The following is a 14,156-nucleotide window of genomic DNA, read 5'->3' as shown; positions in this document are numbered from 1 at the left end:
ATTCCCTCAAGATAGTGGAGTCACTGTTTAATACCTGGTTGATTTGACCCAGACTCTTCATTCACCTACCTGGACCTCCCTTGCCCGATACACAATGGATTAGCATTGTTGTTTTGGGGGAGAATAAAATGAGAAAACGATGGAAAGGTGCTGTCACTGTAAAGCTACAAAAAACAAAACAAAATAAAACAAAAAAAAAACCAGGGTATTCTTGCCATCTGCACTAACCAAGAGAAATACAACTGTTAAAGAACAGATTCCAGTTTAGGGGTCCCCTCCCCTCTCACAGGGGTAGGCATTTTTTTAAAAAGATTTTATTTATTTATTTGACAGAGAGAGATCACAAGGAGGCAGAGAGGCAGGTGGGGGGTGGGGGAAGCAGGTTCCCTGCTGAGCAGAGAGCCCAATGTGGGGCTGGATCCCGGGATCCTGAGATCATGACCTAAGCCGGAGGCAGAGGTTTAACCCACTGAGCCACCCAGGCACCCCAGGGGTATGCATGCATTTTAACAGAGGTTCAGGGTGTAGTTAAGGGCTTGGGGTCCCCAGGAGCCACCAGGGGAACAAGTTCCTCTTGTGTCCTTGTCAGACAGTTCTTGCCTTGGTCCATTTCTGGTTTGGATAATGAGCTGGAGAAGGTGAGGCGAGGCAGAGGGCAGAGGCTGTCCCGGCTGTGGGCAATGGGAAGGGGACATCTAGCTTGTTGCAAAGATTAGAAATAATGCAAGTGGAGCACACTGCAGACATTCGGTGAAATGGTCATAGGCGTTCTTGTGTTCATTCTTCCAATAAGTATTTATTGGTGGGCCCGGAAAATTGGTGAGTAATCAACGCCACCTCCTACCTTCATGGAGCTTGCCAGTCTATGGGAGAAAATAGACAATTAAGCAAGTACTAAAAACGATGTTCTCTATAATGAGAACAATAGAGGGGGTCGGGGGGAAGTGGCATGCAAGTTGGAGCAAAAGGAGCTGTTCTTTGGATCTCAGAAGTCAAGGGAAAGGGGTTTTGCAGGCAAGAGAGTCAACGGAGTCGGTGATGCTGAGAAGACTTGGTAGGGCGTGCCCAGGCCCACCTTAGGGAATATGAATGGAAAACCCCTGGGCCCTACGCTACAGATGTTGATAAAGGGAGATTAGCCTGGCATTGGCCTAATCCGAATTTTGAGGCCTAGAACCCAGATGTGAGGGTTAGGTGAAGGATTTTTGCCCTCTATGGTGGCAGATGTTTCTGAACTGATATGGCCAATATGCTGTGAAAGGCGACAGGCTCTCTTCTCCTGTGAGGTGTGTGGATATCTTACGCTCTGCAACAGGCAAGACCCCCCCACCTGACATGCTCAGAGGAGGCCGGGGGCGGGGGGCACGTCCTTTCAACTGCACCCTTCTCACTGCCCGTCCTTTGCACACAGGTGTGGCACTCGCTGCTTCAGATATAGAGCGGTTTTAAAAGGTCATTTAACCAAGTCCGAGACCTCGTTCAAGGTCTGGCCTAGCACGGAAGTCAAGCGCAATGAGGATTGAAAAGTGTCCCCTCGGTTTATCAACAAGAAGGTCATCATAGGTGGCCTTCGCAGGAGCAGTTTCAGAGAAGGGCAGCAGCCGGAGAGGGAAGTGAGAAAGGAGTAACTACTCTTTTAAGGCATCTGGCTGTCCAGGGGAGCAGAGGAAGGAAGCAGAGGCTGGAGGGAGATGTGCAGTCAAGGGAGGGTTTTTAAAGAGACACTTAAGTGGGGGCACCTGGGTAGCTCAGTGGGTTAAAGCCTCTGCCTTCGGCTCAGGTCATGATCCCAGGGTCCTGGGATCGAGCCCCACATCGGGCTCTCTGCGCGGCAGGGAGCCTGCTTCCTCCTCTGTCTCTGCCTACCTTTCTGCCTACTTGTGATATCTGTCTGTCAAATGAATAAATAAAATCTTTAAAAAAAAAAAAGGAGACACGTAAATGATGACGGAAGGGGCTAGATACTGAGGGAGCTGCTGAAGAGTAAGGAGAGGTGTGATGATCAGAAGTCCCCAAAAAGGTGGGAGATACAGTGATCAACCACTCCTATTAGCCTAGTTGGGACTGAGGGGTTTACCAGAATATGGGACTTCCGGTTTGAAAACCAGGACTTTCCTGGGCATGCAAGGACAGATTTGGTCATCCTGGTGGGGGAGGAGGGGCTTGGATGCAGAGCACAGGGGCAGGCTGGGACTTGGAAGGGGGGACCGCTCTCCCATGGAGGCAATGGGGGGAGAGGAGAGGCCCAGATGCAGAGAAGTTTGTGGATTTTACAGTAGAAATTGGTGGGAGGTAGGAGATGTGATCACCCTTTGGATAATTAGCTTCAGGCCTGACACATAATAGGTCCTCCGTAAAACTGGCAGAAGGGATTAGAAAATGGATGAGATCGGGGGCAGGTGTCACAGGTTGGGTCCTCTGTGGAGCAGACTCTGAGGCGGGGATCATGGGGCAGGAAGTTTACTGGGGTGTGCTGTTGGAATGAACAGGTGTGGAAGAGAAGGAAGGGAAGAAGAACTGGGCAGAGGGTTTCTTGGAACCCACACAAACAAGGACCTGACCCACTGAAGATGTTCAGTAACGTTGGAACAAGCAGAGCAAGTAGAGAGAGGCAGACCACGGCCTCGAGATATCCCTGTGTTCTCACCCCAAAACAGAGGCCATAGAACAGAAGGCGAGGGCGTGGGGGAGTCCACATGGGACACGGGACAACTCAGGGCACCTATTCTCAACACTAAGCTCCACATCTTGGGTACCCCCAACAGTCCCTTTCCCTAGTGCCCCACATTCGCTTTGGGGTTACCGGGGGAGAACACCTTCATCTTCTTCAACAATCATCATCGCCATCCCAGGCATTGAAGTGCCACAAAAAGATGTTTAAATCACGGGGCTCAGGGGACTTGGGCGGTCACGCTAGTAATGCATTTGCATTTTGCTTTATAACTTAGGAAAACAGGTTCTTAAGGCACTATCTCACAACGACCCTTCAAGTAGATATTTTGACTGGCCCCCGTTATATAGATGAGGAAACTGGGGCTCACAGAGGTCACATGGCTTTTCCTGAAACACCGAGCCTGGCCAAGACTTGAACCCACTTCTTCTGTCTCCACTTGCTGCATGTCTACCGTTTTCTGCTGTCTCTGAACCAAACTGAGCAACCCTGGCTCCCTCTCGGGGTCTCCGTTTTCCCTGCTGTGGAATAAGAAGTTACCCATTTGGTGGTTTTGATTCTCAGTTCTGGTGGATGGGACAAATGGGGAGCATGTTGGAAGCAGGTAGTTCCCCCCTTTTTCCCTCCAGCCCCCAGCTGCCACCTCTCAGGAACCCTGCTCCCCCTCCCAGTTCGCCACATGTGCAGACTCTTCACTTCCACTTTATTATCACCTCATTTGTAGGATTTTAAGGTTTGTTACCTGGAAGGGAGCGAGGAGCTCACACCTCCAGTTCCGCTTTTCAAATATACCTTCATTGCTTGTGAAAATGATCTTATTAACAGCATCTAACCTGCTACAGCTTATGGGGGCACTCAGATAAATAAATGCTGAAGGAACCAGGGCAGGGGAAATAGCACAGCTAGCTGGGGTAGTGCGGCCTCTGGACCCCTGGGATTTTCTCCTGGCCCTTGGGGTCCTGTGAGGGTCTCGAGAACGCAGGTGAGGCCCCGGGAGCCTGGAGCAATCGGCTGTCTTCTCTGGGCCTTTGCCTCCTGCCTCCTCTGGCGTTCAGAGATCCTCCGGGGAAACAGCTCCCATGCCTCCGCAGCTCCCCTGTCTCCTGGATGCTTGTCCGGGATTGATTCTCCGGGCAGCTCCCCCTCCGAGCAGTAAATGGAATATCGGTTACCAGGAGTGAGGCGGGAGGCAATTAACCCCCAGACCTCACCATGGCAGATGTGTTTGTAGCAAGCTGATGTGGCGAGCTGAGTGCACCTGCCTTGCCGTCCTGCAAAGTCATCCAATTAGGACAGTCCCCAGCGGTGGGCTCCTGCTGTCCCCTCTGGTGCCCATGACCCCAGAAAGCAGGGCAGCCCCAGCCCCTAGGGCTAGCAGCTCGCTGGGCACAGGATGGCCTACCGTTCTTTGTGTGGGTGAGCTCCAGGCCCACCTCCATCCTCGCACCCCCTAGCACGGACATTATTCATTAATTAATCACACATCTTTCTAAAGGGGAGGCAGTCTGGGGAGCTTTCTTCCTTCCTCCAGAGTGGGACCGCCATTCTGCCTGGGCAGCCTCCTTTCTACCACCCAGCCAGCCCTGCCCTCCTGGAATGATCTTGTGCCAGAAAGCTCTTGACTGAGAAGGAGGAGAGACACAGGCCCTGCTTTCAGGGAGCCCCCAGTCTGAGGGGAGACACAGCTCCTGCTCTCAGAGACCCCCCTAGCTGGATAAAGAGACAGAGTTTGTCCTTCAGGGAACCCCCAGTCCCAGGGGCTGATTTAGAATGCCCTCGTTTAATAGAAAAAGCAGTATCTACCCTCAGAGCCACTGAGAGGAAAGCCACAATCTCTGCGTCTAGGAACGCCCCCCCCCAATCCTGATCTTAGTGGAGATACACACCTTACCCTCTATTTGCTCAAAGACACTGTCTTTAAGGACCCCCAGTCTGATGGAGGACACAGAGATCTTGCCTTCAGGAAGCTTCCCATTTCTGATGGTGAAGACACAGTCCTTGCCCTCAGGTATCTCAAGTCTGAGGGGAAACAAAACAAAACAGACTTTGCCCTTGGGGATGCCCTGTCTGATGGGGGAGACACTTTCCTAATGGTTCCCCTGTGGCTGGGATGCTGCCTGAGTGACTTTGGGTATTCCAGGTGCCCTGCAAAGGAAAAAAAAAAGCACTTGGCTTCAGTCCAGTCCTAGTTATGCCACACACTTGCTGCATGACCATGGGCAAGTCACAGATTTTCATCAGACTGTGATTTTCTCATCTGCAAAATAGAGATATGAGACCCATCTCTCAAAATGACATGAGGATCTTCTGGTCACCAGAAATCAAAGCAAACAAGCCAGCCAGGCACTCCCTATAGAAATGATTAACACGCTTTTTACTGTAGCAGAGGTCCCAGACCAGTCCTTGTCTCTGGGAAGGGGTGGGGAGCCCTCCCAGGCATGTGGCTGTGTGATTCCAGGCCAATGTGGCCATTAAAGAATCACAGGGGGCTGTGGGTGGCACTGGGGGCAGGGGGAAGCGCCTTCTAATCTAATCACTTTTCCCGAGGAGACTCTCATTCCAGCCAGACCTGCCAGGGGTTTTATTGGGTTTGTGGGGACCCGCGGATTTCAATCTCCAGACCCCACAGGGAAGGAACAAGCATTAAGCTAATTTTATTAAATGGCCACAGCTGGCAGTAGGGGGAAGTAGGGGAGAGAAGGGAGAATAAAGAAAGTCATTCAAGACTGCCAGCCATGACAAGGGTCCATACATGGGGCCTCACTGGGAAGGAGGCCACCCCTCCTTCCTGTCTCTCCAGCTGAGCCGGCTGGGGGAAGGGAGGCCAGATGGGACTTTTCCTCAATATAGAGCCTTGGGACTCTCCAAGAGGCTCACCCCAGGATTGCTGCCCAGCACAGATGCCTGTAAGTACACCAAGCTTCTGTAGGGCGGGGGTGGGAGTGGAAGGGATGGGCCCAGCAGGGACGGAGCTGCCTCAAAGCCATTCTTCCCCAATTCTGCTTTAAGTATCCCAAATCTTTATGAAGTATGGCATCCCGAGGAAGAGCAAGGTCTTTGGTTCAAATACTGACATTGGCCTTTTCCTAGCTCTGTGACCCAGGCAAGTTATTAACCTCTCTGTTTCCCGATCTGAAATGGGTAAGATAACAGTGCCCATGTTATTGGACATGGGAGCATTTCCTGCCAGTCCACACCACCCCACCTACATATCTATGAGATAGTATCCATAAGGTTGTCATGTGGTGCCTGACACAAACTGGGTACTCTCTAAATCTTAGCTCTTCTTCTTCTTTTTTTTTTTTTTAAGATTTATTCATTTGAGTGAGAGGGCACGCATGATGAGGCAGAGTGGGGGAGGGAGAAGCAGGGGGAGGGGGAGAAGAGAATCCCAAGCAGCCTCCATACCCAGGGCTCAATGTGGGGCTCGATCCCAGGACCCCGAGATCATGACCTGAGCTGAAACCAAGAGTCGGGTGCTTAACCGACTACGTCCCCCAGGTGTCCCTGAGTATTAGTTATTATTATTTAGCAATGTCCTAATGGCAACTGTTGTGGGTCCCAGTTATAGGAGGGGAGGTCGGCTGGGGCAGGACAAGGAGAACTCGGTGTGTTGTCTGGAGCTGGGCTTCTGGGATTCGAGTGCAGTCACAGAACTTAGTGACTATGTCACACAAAGCAAGATATTTGACCTCCCTGGAAGAAGAACAAAATCTACTCACCCAGCCTCTCAGGGCTCTTGGGATGGTTGAGCGAGATGCCATTATTGGAAGCGCTGTGAGAGCTTTCAGTGACGTAGAAATAATAAAAGCTGCGTTTATTGGACACAGACATGATACCTCTGGAATCCTCAGTGACGCAAGGTGAGTCTTGTCACTTACATTTTATGAGAAAACTGAGGCCCAGAGGTGAAGCGCCTGGGCCAAAGTCAACCAGTTTTCAGTGCAAAGTGTGTTCCTGTCATTGCTGTCACTAACCCAGAACTGAAAGAGGAGGGACTTGCCCAAGATCACACACAGTGGTACCGGACTGAGAACCGGGGTGTCCCAGTTTAGACCTTGCTGATGGCGCTTTCAAGGACAAACAAATGGAACTTTTTCGCCATGGAAGGTGATGATGGAACTGGGCTGCTTCCCATTTCTGCTGCCCAGGCTGGAGCAGCTCAGATTCTAGCACCTGGCTGCCCCCAGATCCATGGGAAACTTCGTCAGACCCCTTTCCTTTCTGGAAAAGGGCAGGGTTTGTGGTCTCCTTCTGCAACTCCTCCCCAGGGTACAGACCCAAAGCCAGCGGGGTGGAAGTGTTTTTATTAGAGCTTTGGTCAGACGGGGCGCAGCCGGGCTGGGGCTTTAGCAGGCGCTGGGACGCAACCCGGCCCCAACCCACTCCTCTCGCAGGAGGCGCCACCCCGGAGCCGGAGGGCAGCGCATCCGAGCACGGGAAGGGTCCCCGCCGAGACCTGTCCCCAGTCTGGGACCGGCTGGCGAGCAGGGTGGGCCATAAACAGTCCTATAGTACAAATGTACAGCGCGAGCCGGGGCGAGGGCTGCAGACACCGCCTCCCGCGGACCGGGACGGGGCGCGCTCTGGACCCGGGCTCTGCGGCGAGCGGGCAGGAGAGCCTAGCCTTCGGCCGGGGCGGTGGTGAGGGCGGGCCGGGGGGCGTCATAGCCGGGATGGGCGGCCAGCCGGGGCTGGGCAGAGAGGGGCTGGGTGGTCCTCAGCCAGCCGGGAGGGGAGCCCCGGGCAGGGGTGTGGGCGGACGGATACGGGGACGGAGAGGGGCGCGGGGAGCTCAGTCGGAGTAGATGATGAAGCCCGAGAATGTGCTGTATTTGTTGCTGTTGCCGCCGTGCGCTTTGCCTCCGTCCAGCTTGATGAAGACCTCGTCGCCCGCGTCCAGGTGCAGGATCACGCTGTTGCTGGCGTAGTCGTAGTTCTGGTCTGCGTCCTGGGCTATGGCGCTGGCCCGCACCTGCGGGGGGCGGTTAGGGGTGGTGTGTGTGAGAGGGTAGGGGGGAGGAGGGAGAGTAGTAGGGTCGGGGAGGGAGGGGGACTGTCAGAGGTACGGCAGCCACGGGAGGGTGGGGGGCGGCGGATCTTGGAGGCCCTCAAAGCCCCGCCTTCAGCTCTCAGCAGGCTTCTCTCCCATCATCCCCCCCCCACCCCTTTCCAATGCTAACTGTGTTTTGGGACCGGGTTCTAGAGTAGCTCTGGATTTCTAGGGCTGGTGTCATCTGGATCTGAATTAGGAATAGAGGTGGAGTTGGCCTTCTTAACGCCTCTAGGTCTTCCCCTCTGGCCTGCTGAGGCCCTCAACAATGCCTCCAGGATGTCCCAGCCTGGACCGCCCTCCTTGCAAAGAGGAATTCTCTGGAATACCAGCTGACGGAGGCCATCCCTTCTCTCCCTATCATTCCTTCCTCTCTGCTTTAACTGTAGCAATAATGCCTTACTTTTCAGCCATACCCACCTGTGCTTGCATCAGTGGATGGACACAAGGGTGCTCCTTGGCCCCAAAGGCCAGGTGGCTAGACAAACGCCAGGCTGCTACTAAGCAACCACCCTAGCACCAGAACCTAATCTTTCAACTCCTCGTCTGTAGTTCATTCTGGAGTCTTTCACAGTGGAGCAGTGAGAGGGAAGTCCTGGTAATTATTTCCCCTCCCAAGGCTCAGTTTGAGCCTGCATCCTGGTCTCCAAAGAGCTATTGCTACATAGCCCGTGACTATTCCCCCCAGCCCCCTGACAGAGGACTTCTGGCTCCTCTTATCTCTCACCCCAGGGTGGTAGAAAGAAAGTAGGTGGGAAGAAGAGAAATCCAGGTTTTACATCTTTCTGTGACCCTCAGTCTGATCTGATATCCTTGCTGGTCCTTGTTTTGATGGGGGAGGGGAGGGACAGGCAGGACATAGAATAAGAGAGCCCCAGCCTTTGGGTGTGAAGCCTGCTGTCACTCTTGGGGGCTCTGACTATAATAATAAGATATTGAGGGTGGGCGGTGGCTGTGGGCAAATTCCCTCCAGGTATGCCTCTTCCACAACTGAAGTAACCCAAGGTCTGAGCCATAGGATCTGGGGCCTCTCCAGAATAGCCTCGGTGGAGAACGGGAAGAGAGGGGCCATCTCCAAGGTGCAGGCTTGTGTTGGGGGGTTCCCTCAGCCCGGCTCCGCATCAGCCCCTCTCCACCCTGCCCCTTCCACGAAGGTGGCTCTCCCCCAAGGACTGACAGTCTGGCCTGGCCACAGGCAAATAAGGGGAAGGGCCCCATCTCCTTCCTGGGCGGGAGGCAGAATTGCCAGGTCCGCTGGGCCACAGTTGCTGACTCAGCAATACGTCGCAACAGGAGGACTCAATTCATTTGCATGCGGTCTGCCATTTAAAGTCCAGATCCTTCCAGCCCCTTCCCTCCCCTCAGAGAAGGCACTGTTTGGGGGTCACTTAGCTAGGAAAGCTCGCAATTCAGCCAAAGGGAGAGAAAATCAAACAAGGGGAAGGCGCTGTCTGTCTAGAAGTTCAGTTTTTCTGTTTAGAAAATGGATAAGAAGATCCTGCCACACCACTGCAACCTTTATAAAAGCCTTTGGTGGTGAAGAAAAAAATTTTAATCTTGATGGGGCTTTTGTGCTACTAAGCAAGCGCTCAAAGCAAGCAGCCAACTTCTGTATTGTTCCCTGGGCCCTAATCCTCGTAATATTTATTATTACGCATGCATTTCATTATCTTTGCTAATAAATTACTACTAATAACAATTATTTTTATTACCCAGATTAATTTAGCCTTAACTCATTAAAACAATGTGCTTCTTAATAGCCAAATCCATCAGAATAGAGTCATCTGTCATCGGGGTTCTCCTGGTGATGTGACAGGCATCAGAACAGTTACGCTTATATTTATTATTTATTCATCACCATGATTGTTGCTGTGATTATCCTAATTATCCATGGAGGCAGGGAGAATTTATGCCCCTCCATCCTTAGACGGTGGGGGATCCAGGAACAGAACCCAGGGGTCCTGATTCTCTGCCTGCGACTGGAAATGGTGGAGGCATCCAACTCCTCCTGGGGGCCAAGGGGAAATTTGGGGACTGGAGGTTGCCATGGAAGCAGGGAAGCAAGTCTGGGACTTGTCGCGAGGGGGCGCTGTAGAATCACCTCCGCGAGTGCTGCCCGAAGGGAAACTGAGGCAGTGGTCGGACCAGGGCCCTGGCAGGAGGAGGGGGACAACCCAGGAAGCATGCCCCTGCCCCTGGGTCATGCTGGGGTGTCAGAGGTGCAGGAAGGGCTCCCACAGGCGGCCCACCGGGCTAGCAGGGGACACGTGCTCTCATGCATTGACCCGGTCCCTACTGTGCTAGGCACAGGGGTCTGCACCGTGAAAGGTATTCAAGGCTAGAAAAGGACAGCAGGAGCCCCTCTCCCACTGTCGGGCGCCAGGCTTGGCTCCAGTGAGGCCTTTCCATGGGAGTCCTCAACTCATACACTACGCAGCCCCCCCAGGCTCTGCCGTCTGAGCCCTTCCCCATTTGTAATACACACACCTTCCCAAAGCCCCTGCCCTGGATGGTTTGCACCCTGGCAATGGGTGCAAATGGGCCCTGGCCCATTCCCACACAGTCCACTCTCCTAGCCCAGTTTATTAGTTTCCTATCTTCCCTGACCCATCTGAACTGGGGACCCTTGAGGCAGCTGCAGGGAGCTTACCTCACTCAGGTAACCCCCAACCTAGAGCCCCTTCCTGGGGCTCCTCAAATCCTATGTCCTAATGACCAGGGCTTGGTGCCATCAGGCTGTGAAGTGGTGACTCAGGGTCCCCTTAGGGAGAGGGACTGGTGGCAAGGATGAGGGGGGTGGGGGGCCTTGTACCAGGCAGGAAGGTAGTGTCCCCTCCCCCTGTCTTGCCAGGGAACAATTTCAGCTCAGCTTCCTTGAGGAAATTCTGGAAGTTTTTCTGCAGGCGGGGAGCCATAAAGGAAAAGCACAGAGCCCAGAATTGCCTCTGGTCTTGAAGTCAATTGAGGCAGAAGCCCCTCTGTTCTGATCCTGTCCATTGCCCAGGGCCGTCCTTCTTTCTCTGCTCACTTGAATGTCCTCTTCTATCTCTAAGGCGGACTTTTCCTACATTTGATCTTATTTTCTCTCTAGACATGTCTCCTTATCTTGGGGACCGCCCCGGGTTCGACGTCTTTTCCCTTGACCAGGTTGGTCTGAGTTGGGGCAGGGCCCACTGAATCATTTCCTCCAGCTAACACGTTTGGGGAGAGGAGTTGCCAGCTGGGCTCCCAGTCCTCCTCTAACACACTAATTGCTGGGGTGTGTTGTTGTGTGGTTGCCACTATCGCCCCTGCACAGACCGTGAGATCCCGGAGGGCAGGTGGAGCTGCCCCCTGCTACCTAGCTCCGAACCTGGCACCCAGTAGGGTTCAAAATGAATATGGGGGATGACTCGTGAGATTGAATGAGTCTCTTGAGCTATCTGGAAAGACAAGTCAGAAAGGATGTAGGGGAAAGGGGTGTAGGCCCCCTTTTTTGTGTGTGGAGGGGATGGTTTGAGTAACTGTTAAAATGCTGGGTCTGTGAAACTGTTAGTTAAAGCCACCTGCTTTTTCCTACTAGCCTGGGGTCCCATCTCCTGTGAGTACCTCCTTGTGAGGCTATGTGAATGCCTTGCCCCTGCTGACGGGGAAAGGAGAGCCTTTGAGACAGTTTCACCTCCCAGTGACTAAAGCAAGTGCCCCTGTCCAAGCACACTGTCACCTGCGGGGCCACCTCTGGCCTCATCTCTAGGGCCCTGCCGCAACCTTCCCAGGTCGTGCAAGGTCTAGGGCCCACTGGGGGTCTGGTGACCAGCTCCCTCTCCGGGCAAAATGGGCCCTCAGCCCCCTGAAACCTCAGCTCGGGGCCAGCCCAAACTTTCTTTGGGAAAGGAAGACATTCCATTGATGAAGGTGACATTGCTGCATCCCTCATAGGTGATTAATAAGAGGAATCATGGGGCTGTCTGCTGAGTGAGCCCTCACTGGACACTGAGGCCTCCCATTGGGTCAGGAACCAAGGACAAAGAGGAGAGATGCAGGAAGCCTGACAGACACAAGTGGGAGAGAGACACTCAAGGAATAAAGAGGGGTGTGAAGCCCAGGGAAAGAGGCCAGAAACCCCAGAGAGGCAGATAGGACTGGTGGACACAGGAGAGAGCCAGGGACAAGAGAGAGTAGGAAAAGAGGCAGGCAGGAGAATAAGAAGAGGGGGTAGACTTACAGGTGCCTTGTAATCGTTGTGCTGACTCCCATGCCTGTCCTTTCCCCCACCCTCAAGCCAGGCTCTGCCTCAGGGTAATACTGCAGTGGAAAGGGTTCCAACAGGGTCTTGGGTCCCAGGCGTGGGAGATTCCTTCCCAACTCCCACCTCCTAGCTTTACTCCAGACCCTTGCTAGTCTCCTTCCACAGGAATGCTCTGCCTCACCCCCCCACCCCACCCCACCCCCATGAGTGGGGAGTGCCCTAGGCCACCGTGGTCTAGGAGCACTGGAAAGGGAGGGTGTATCAAAAGGGAAGGGAGCTGGGCAAAATTGTCACCCTGGGGCAGGGTTAGGTCCCGGTTGGTCCGGGAGGCGGGGGAGGCAGCAGTTTCTGAGAGCGCCATGCACTACCTCCCCAGTTCCCTGATCTGAGTGCAGGCTTGAGTCTCTGAGATGGGGATAGGGGACGAAGAGGATCCCCAGACACTCCAGGAGTCAGGAGCTGCAGCTGCACGATCCAGGGAGGGGGAGTTTCCACCTCTTTGCCCCGCCTCAGGAGGAAAAACTTTTCCCCCCAGGCTGCTTTCTTGTTCCTGCAGCTCTAACGCAGCGGGCAGCCGCTGGGATGTCCCCGGGTTTTGCAAGGGTGTCAGATTGGCCCAGGGGTCCCTTCTCAGGGCCAGAGGCTGTACTGCAGCTAAGGCTTTGCGCCCCTGGCTCCCTTTGCCTCTGTGCCCAAAACGTCTTGCTTTCTCGGCTTGCGCGCCTAGCGGTGCGCCTGGACGCCCGCGGGCGCCCCAGGCTGCCTTTCCTCAGAGCCCATCTTTGCCCTCCCCTAATCGCCCGCTGGTATCAACCACAGTCCCAGCTCCCAGATAGCGCATCCCAAGGGCCAAGCCCCCAAGCACCTGTCCGCGCCCCTGGGAGCGCTGCGCCCTGGTTATTTGGTTTTATCTCCCGCATTTCCATGCCGCGCGCGGGTGCCCAGCAGCGTCTGCCTTGCAGCCAGTGCCCAGGAGCCGAGGAGTTAGTGCCAACCGGTCCACCATTCCCGCATGTGATGCCTAAGCGGGGCCGCTGTAGGATCTCCACCTGTGCCCGCTGGTACCCATACGTCCCGGGCTCCCTGGGTGCCCTGCCCCCAGGCCAGCCCCATGCCCCCGCCGGGCCCACCTGGCCGTTCTTGCAGAGGTCCGCCCACATACTGGTGCCGTCGCCGCCGCGCATGAGGACGTGGTAGGTGAAAAAGTAGGTGCCGGGAATGTTGCACGTAAACTTGCCGCTGGTCGCGTCGTAGTTGTTGCCTAGGTTGGTGACCACGTCGTCGAACTTGAGCACCTCGTAACCCTCGTGAGGGTTCTTGAGGCCGGCGTAGAAGGCCACGCGTGGCACCGTGGTGTAGGTGGCCGTGCTGATGGCGCCACTGCCTCCTGCACCCGGCAACCCGGGAGGGCCGGTCTTGCCCGGCTCACCCTTCTCCCCAGGTGGCCCCACAGGACCCGGAGGACCTGGGTCCCCAGGGGGCCCGGGGGGGCCCGGCTTGCCTGTGCGGCCCGGCTTCCCCTGGGGGCCCTGCACCAGCGTGGAAGGCGGGGGCGCGCCACTCTGCTCGCTCAGGGCGTCGCCGCCGTCGGGCCGCACGCCGGCGCCGGGGCCCCGCGCGGGGTAGGGGTCGCATACCATGCGGCAGGTGCCCAGCATCTCATAGTGGCCGTCCGGGCCGCCCGAGCTCACCAGCACGGGGATGAGCACCACCAGCACCAGCAGCATCACCACGCCCGCAGCGGCCGCCAGCAGCGTTTTCCGGCCGGCGCGGAGCCTGGGGAGCGCCGGGCCACCCGGCCGCGCCGTCGGGGCAATGGTGCCGGCGGGCGGGGGGCGCGGGCAGGGCGCCCGCGCTCAAGGGCGGTCCGGCGGGGCTGCGGGCATGGGGCCGGGCCCGGAGCGCCGCGCTGCGCTGGATGCGCCGCCGAGCCCAGCCGCCGGCTCCTGCCTCGCGCCTCCCTCCCGCTGCGCGGCCAGACTGAGAGCCGCGGCCGCAGCGTCCTGCCCGGCTCCTCCCGCCTCCTAGCTCTCGGGCCACCGCCCCCTCCGCCCCGCCCCGCCCCACCAGCTTCGTGCTGCTCGGCGCCCGCGAGGGGTGGGGCTGTGGGAGGGGCCGGCACCTAATTGGGCCGCTGGTGGTAGGGCTCTGCCCACCGAGGGGGGCGGGGCCGCGGGAAGAAGGCCGGAGCCGGGAGTGGAGCG

The 14,156-nt window shown here is 55.9% G+C and overlaps 1 protein-coding gene across 1 annotated transcript; it reads right to left on the bottom strand.

Moving 5' to 3' along the window:
• Positions 1-6,964: 6,964 nt before the first annotated feature.
• On the bottom strand, positions 6,965-13,949 carry C1QL1 (complement C1q like 1). The gene is made up of 2 exons (XM_032871010.1): positions 13,083-13,949; positions 6,965-7,646 (listed from the first exon to the last, which is right to left on the bottom strand). The coding sequence occupies exons 1-2, from the start codon at positions 13,677-13,679 to the stop codon at positions 7,467-7,469; spliced, it is 777 nt and encodes a 258-aa protein (XP_032726901.1). The 5' UTR covers positions 13,680-13,949; the 3' UTR covers positions 6,965-7,466.
• Positions 13,950-14,156: the final 207 nt, after the last annotated feature.

The sequence above is a fragment of the Lontra canadensis genome, unplaced genomic scaffold (genome assembly GCF_010015895.1).
Source record: "Lontra canadensis isolate GAN:19392208 unplaced genomic scaffold, GSC_riverotter_1.0 scaffold41, whole genome shotgun sequence".
Taxonomy (NCBI): Eukaryota; Metazoa; Chordata; class Mammalia; order Carnivora; family Mustelidae; genus Lontra; species Lontra canadensis.
This window is presented reverse-complemented; position numbering and strand designations above follow the sequence as displayed.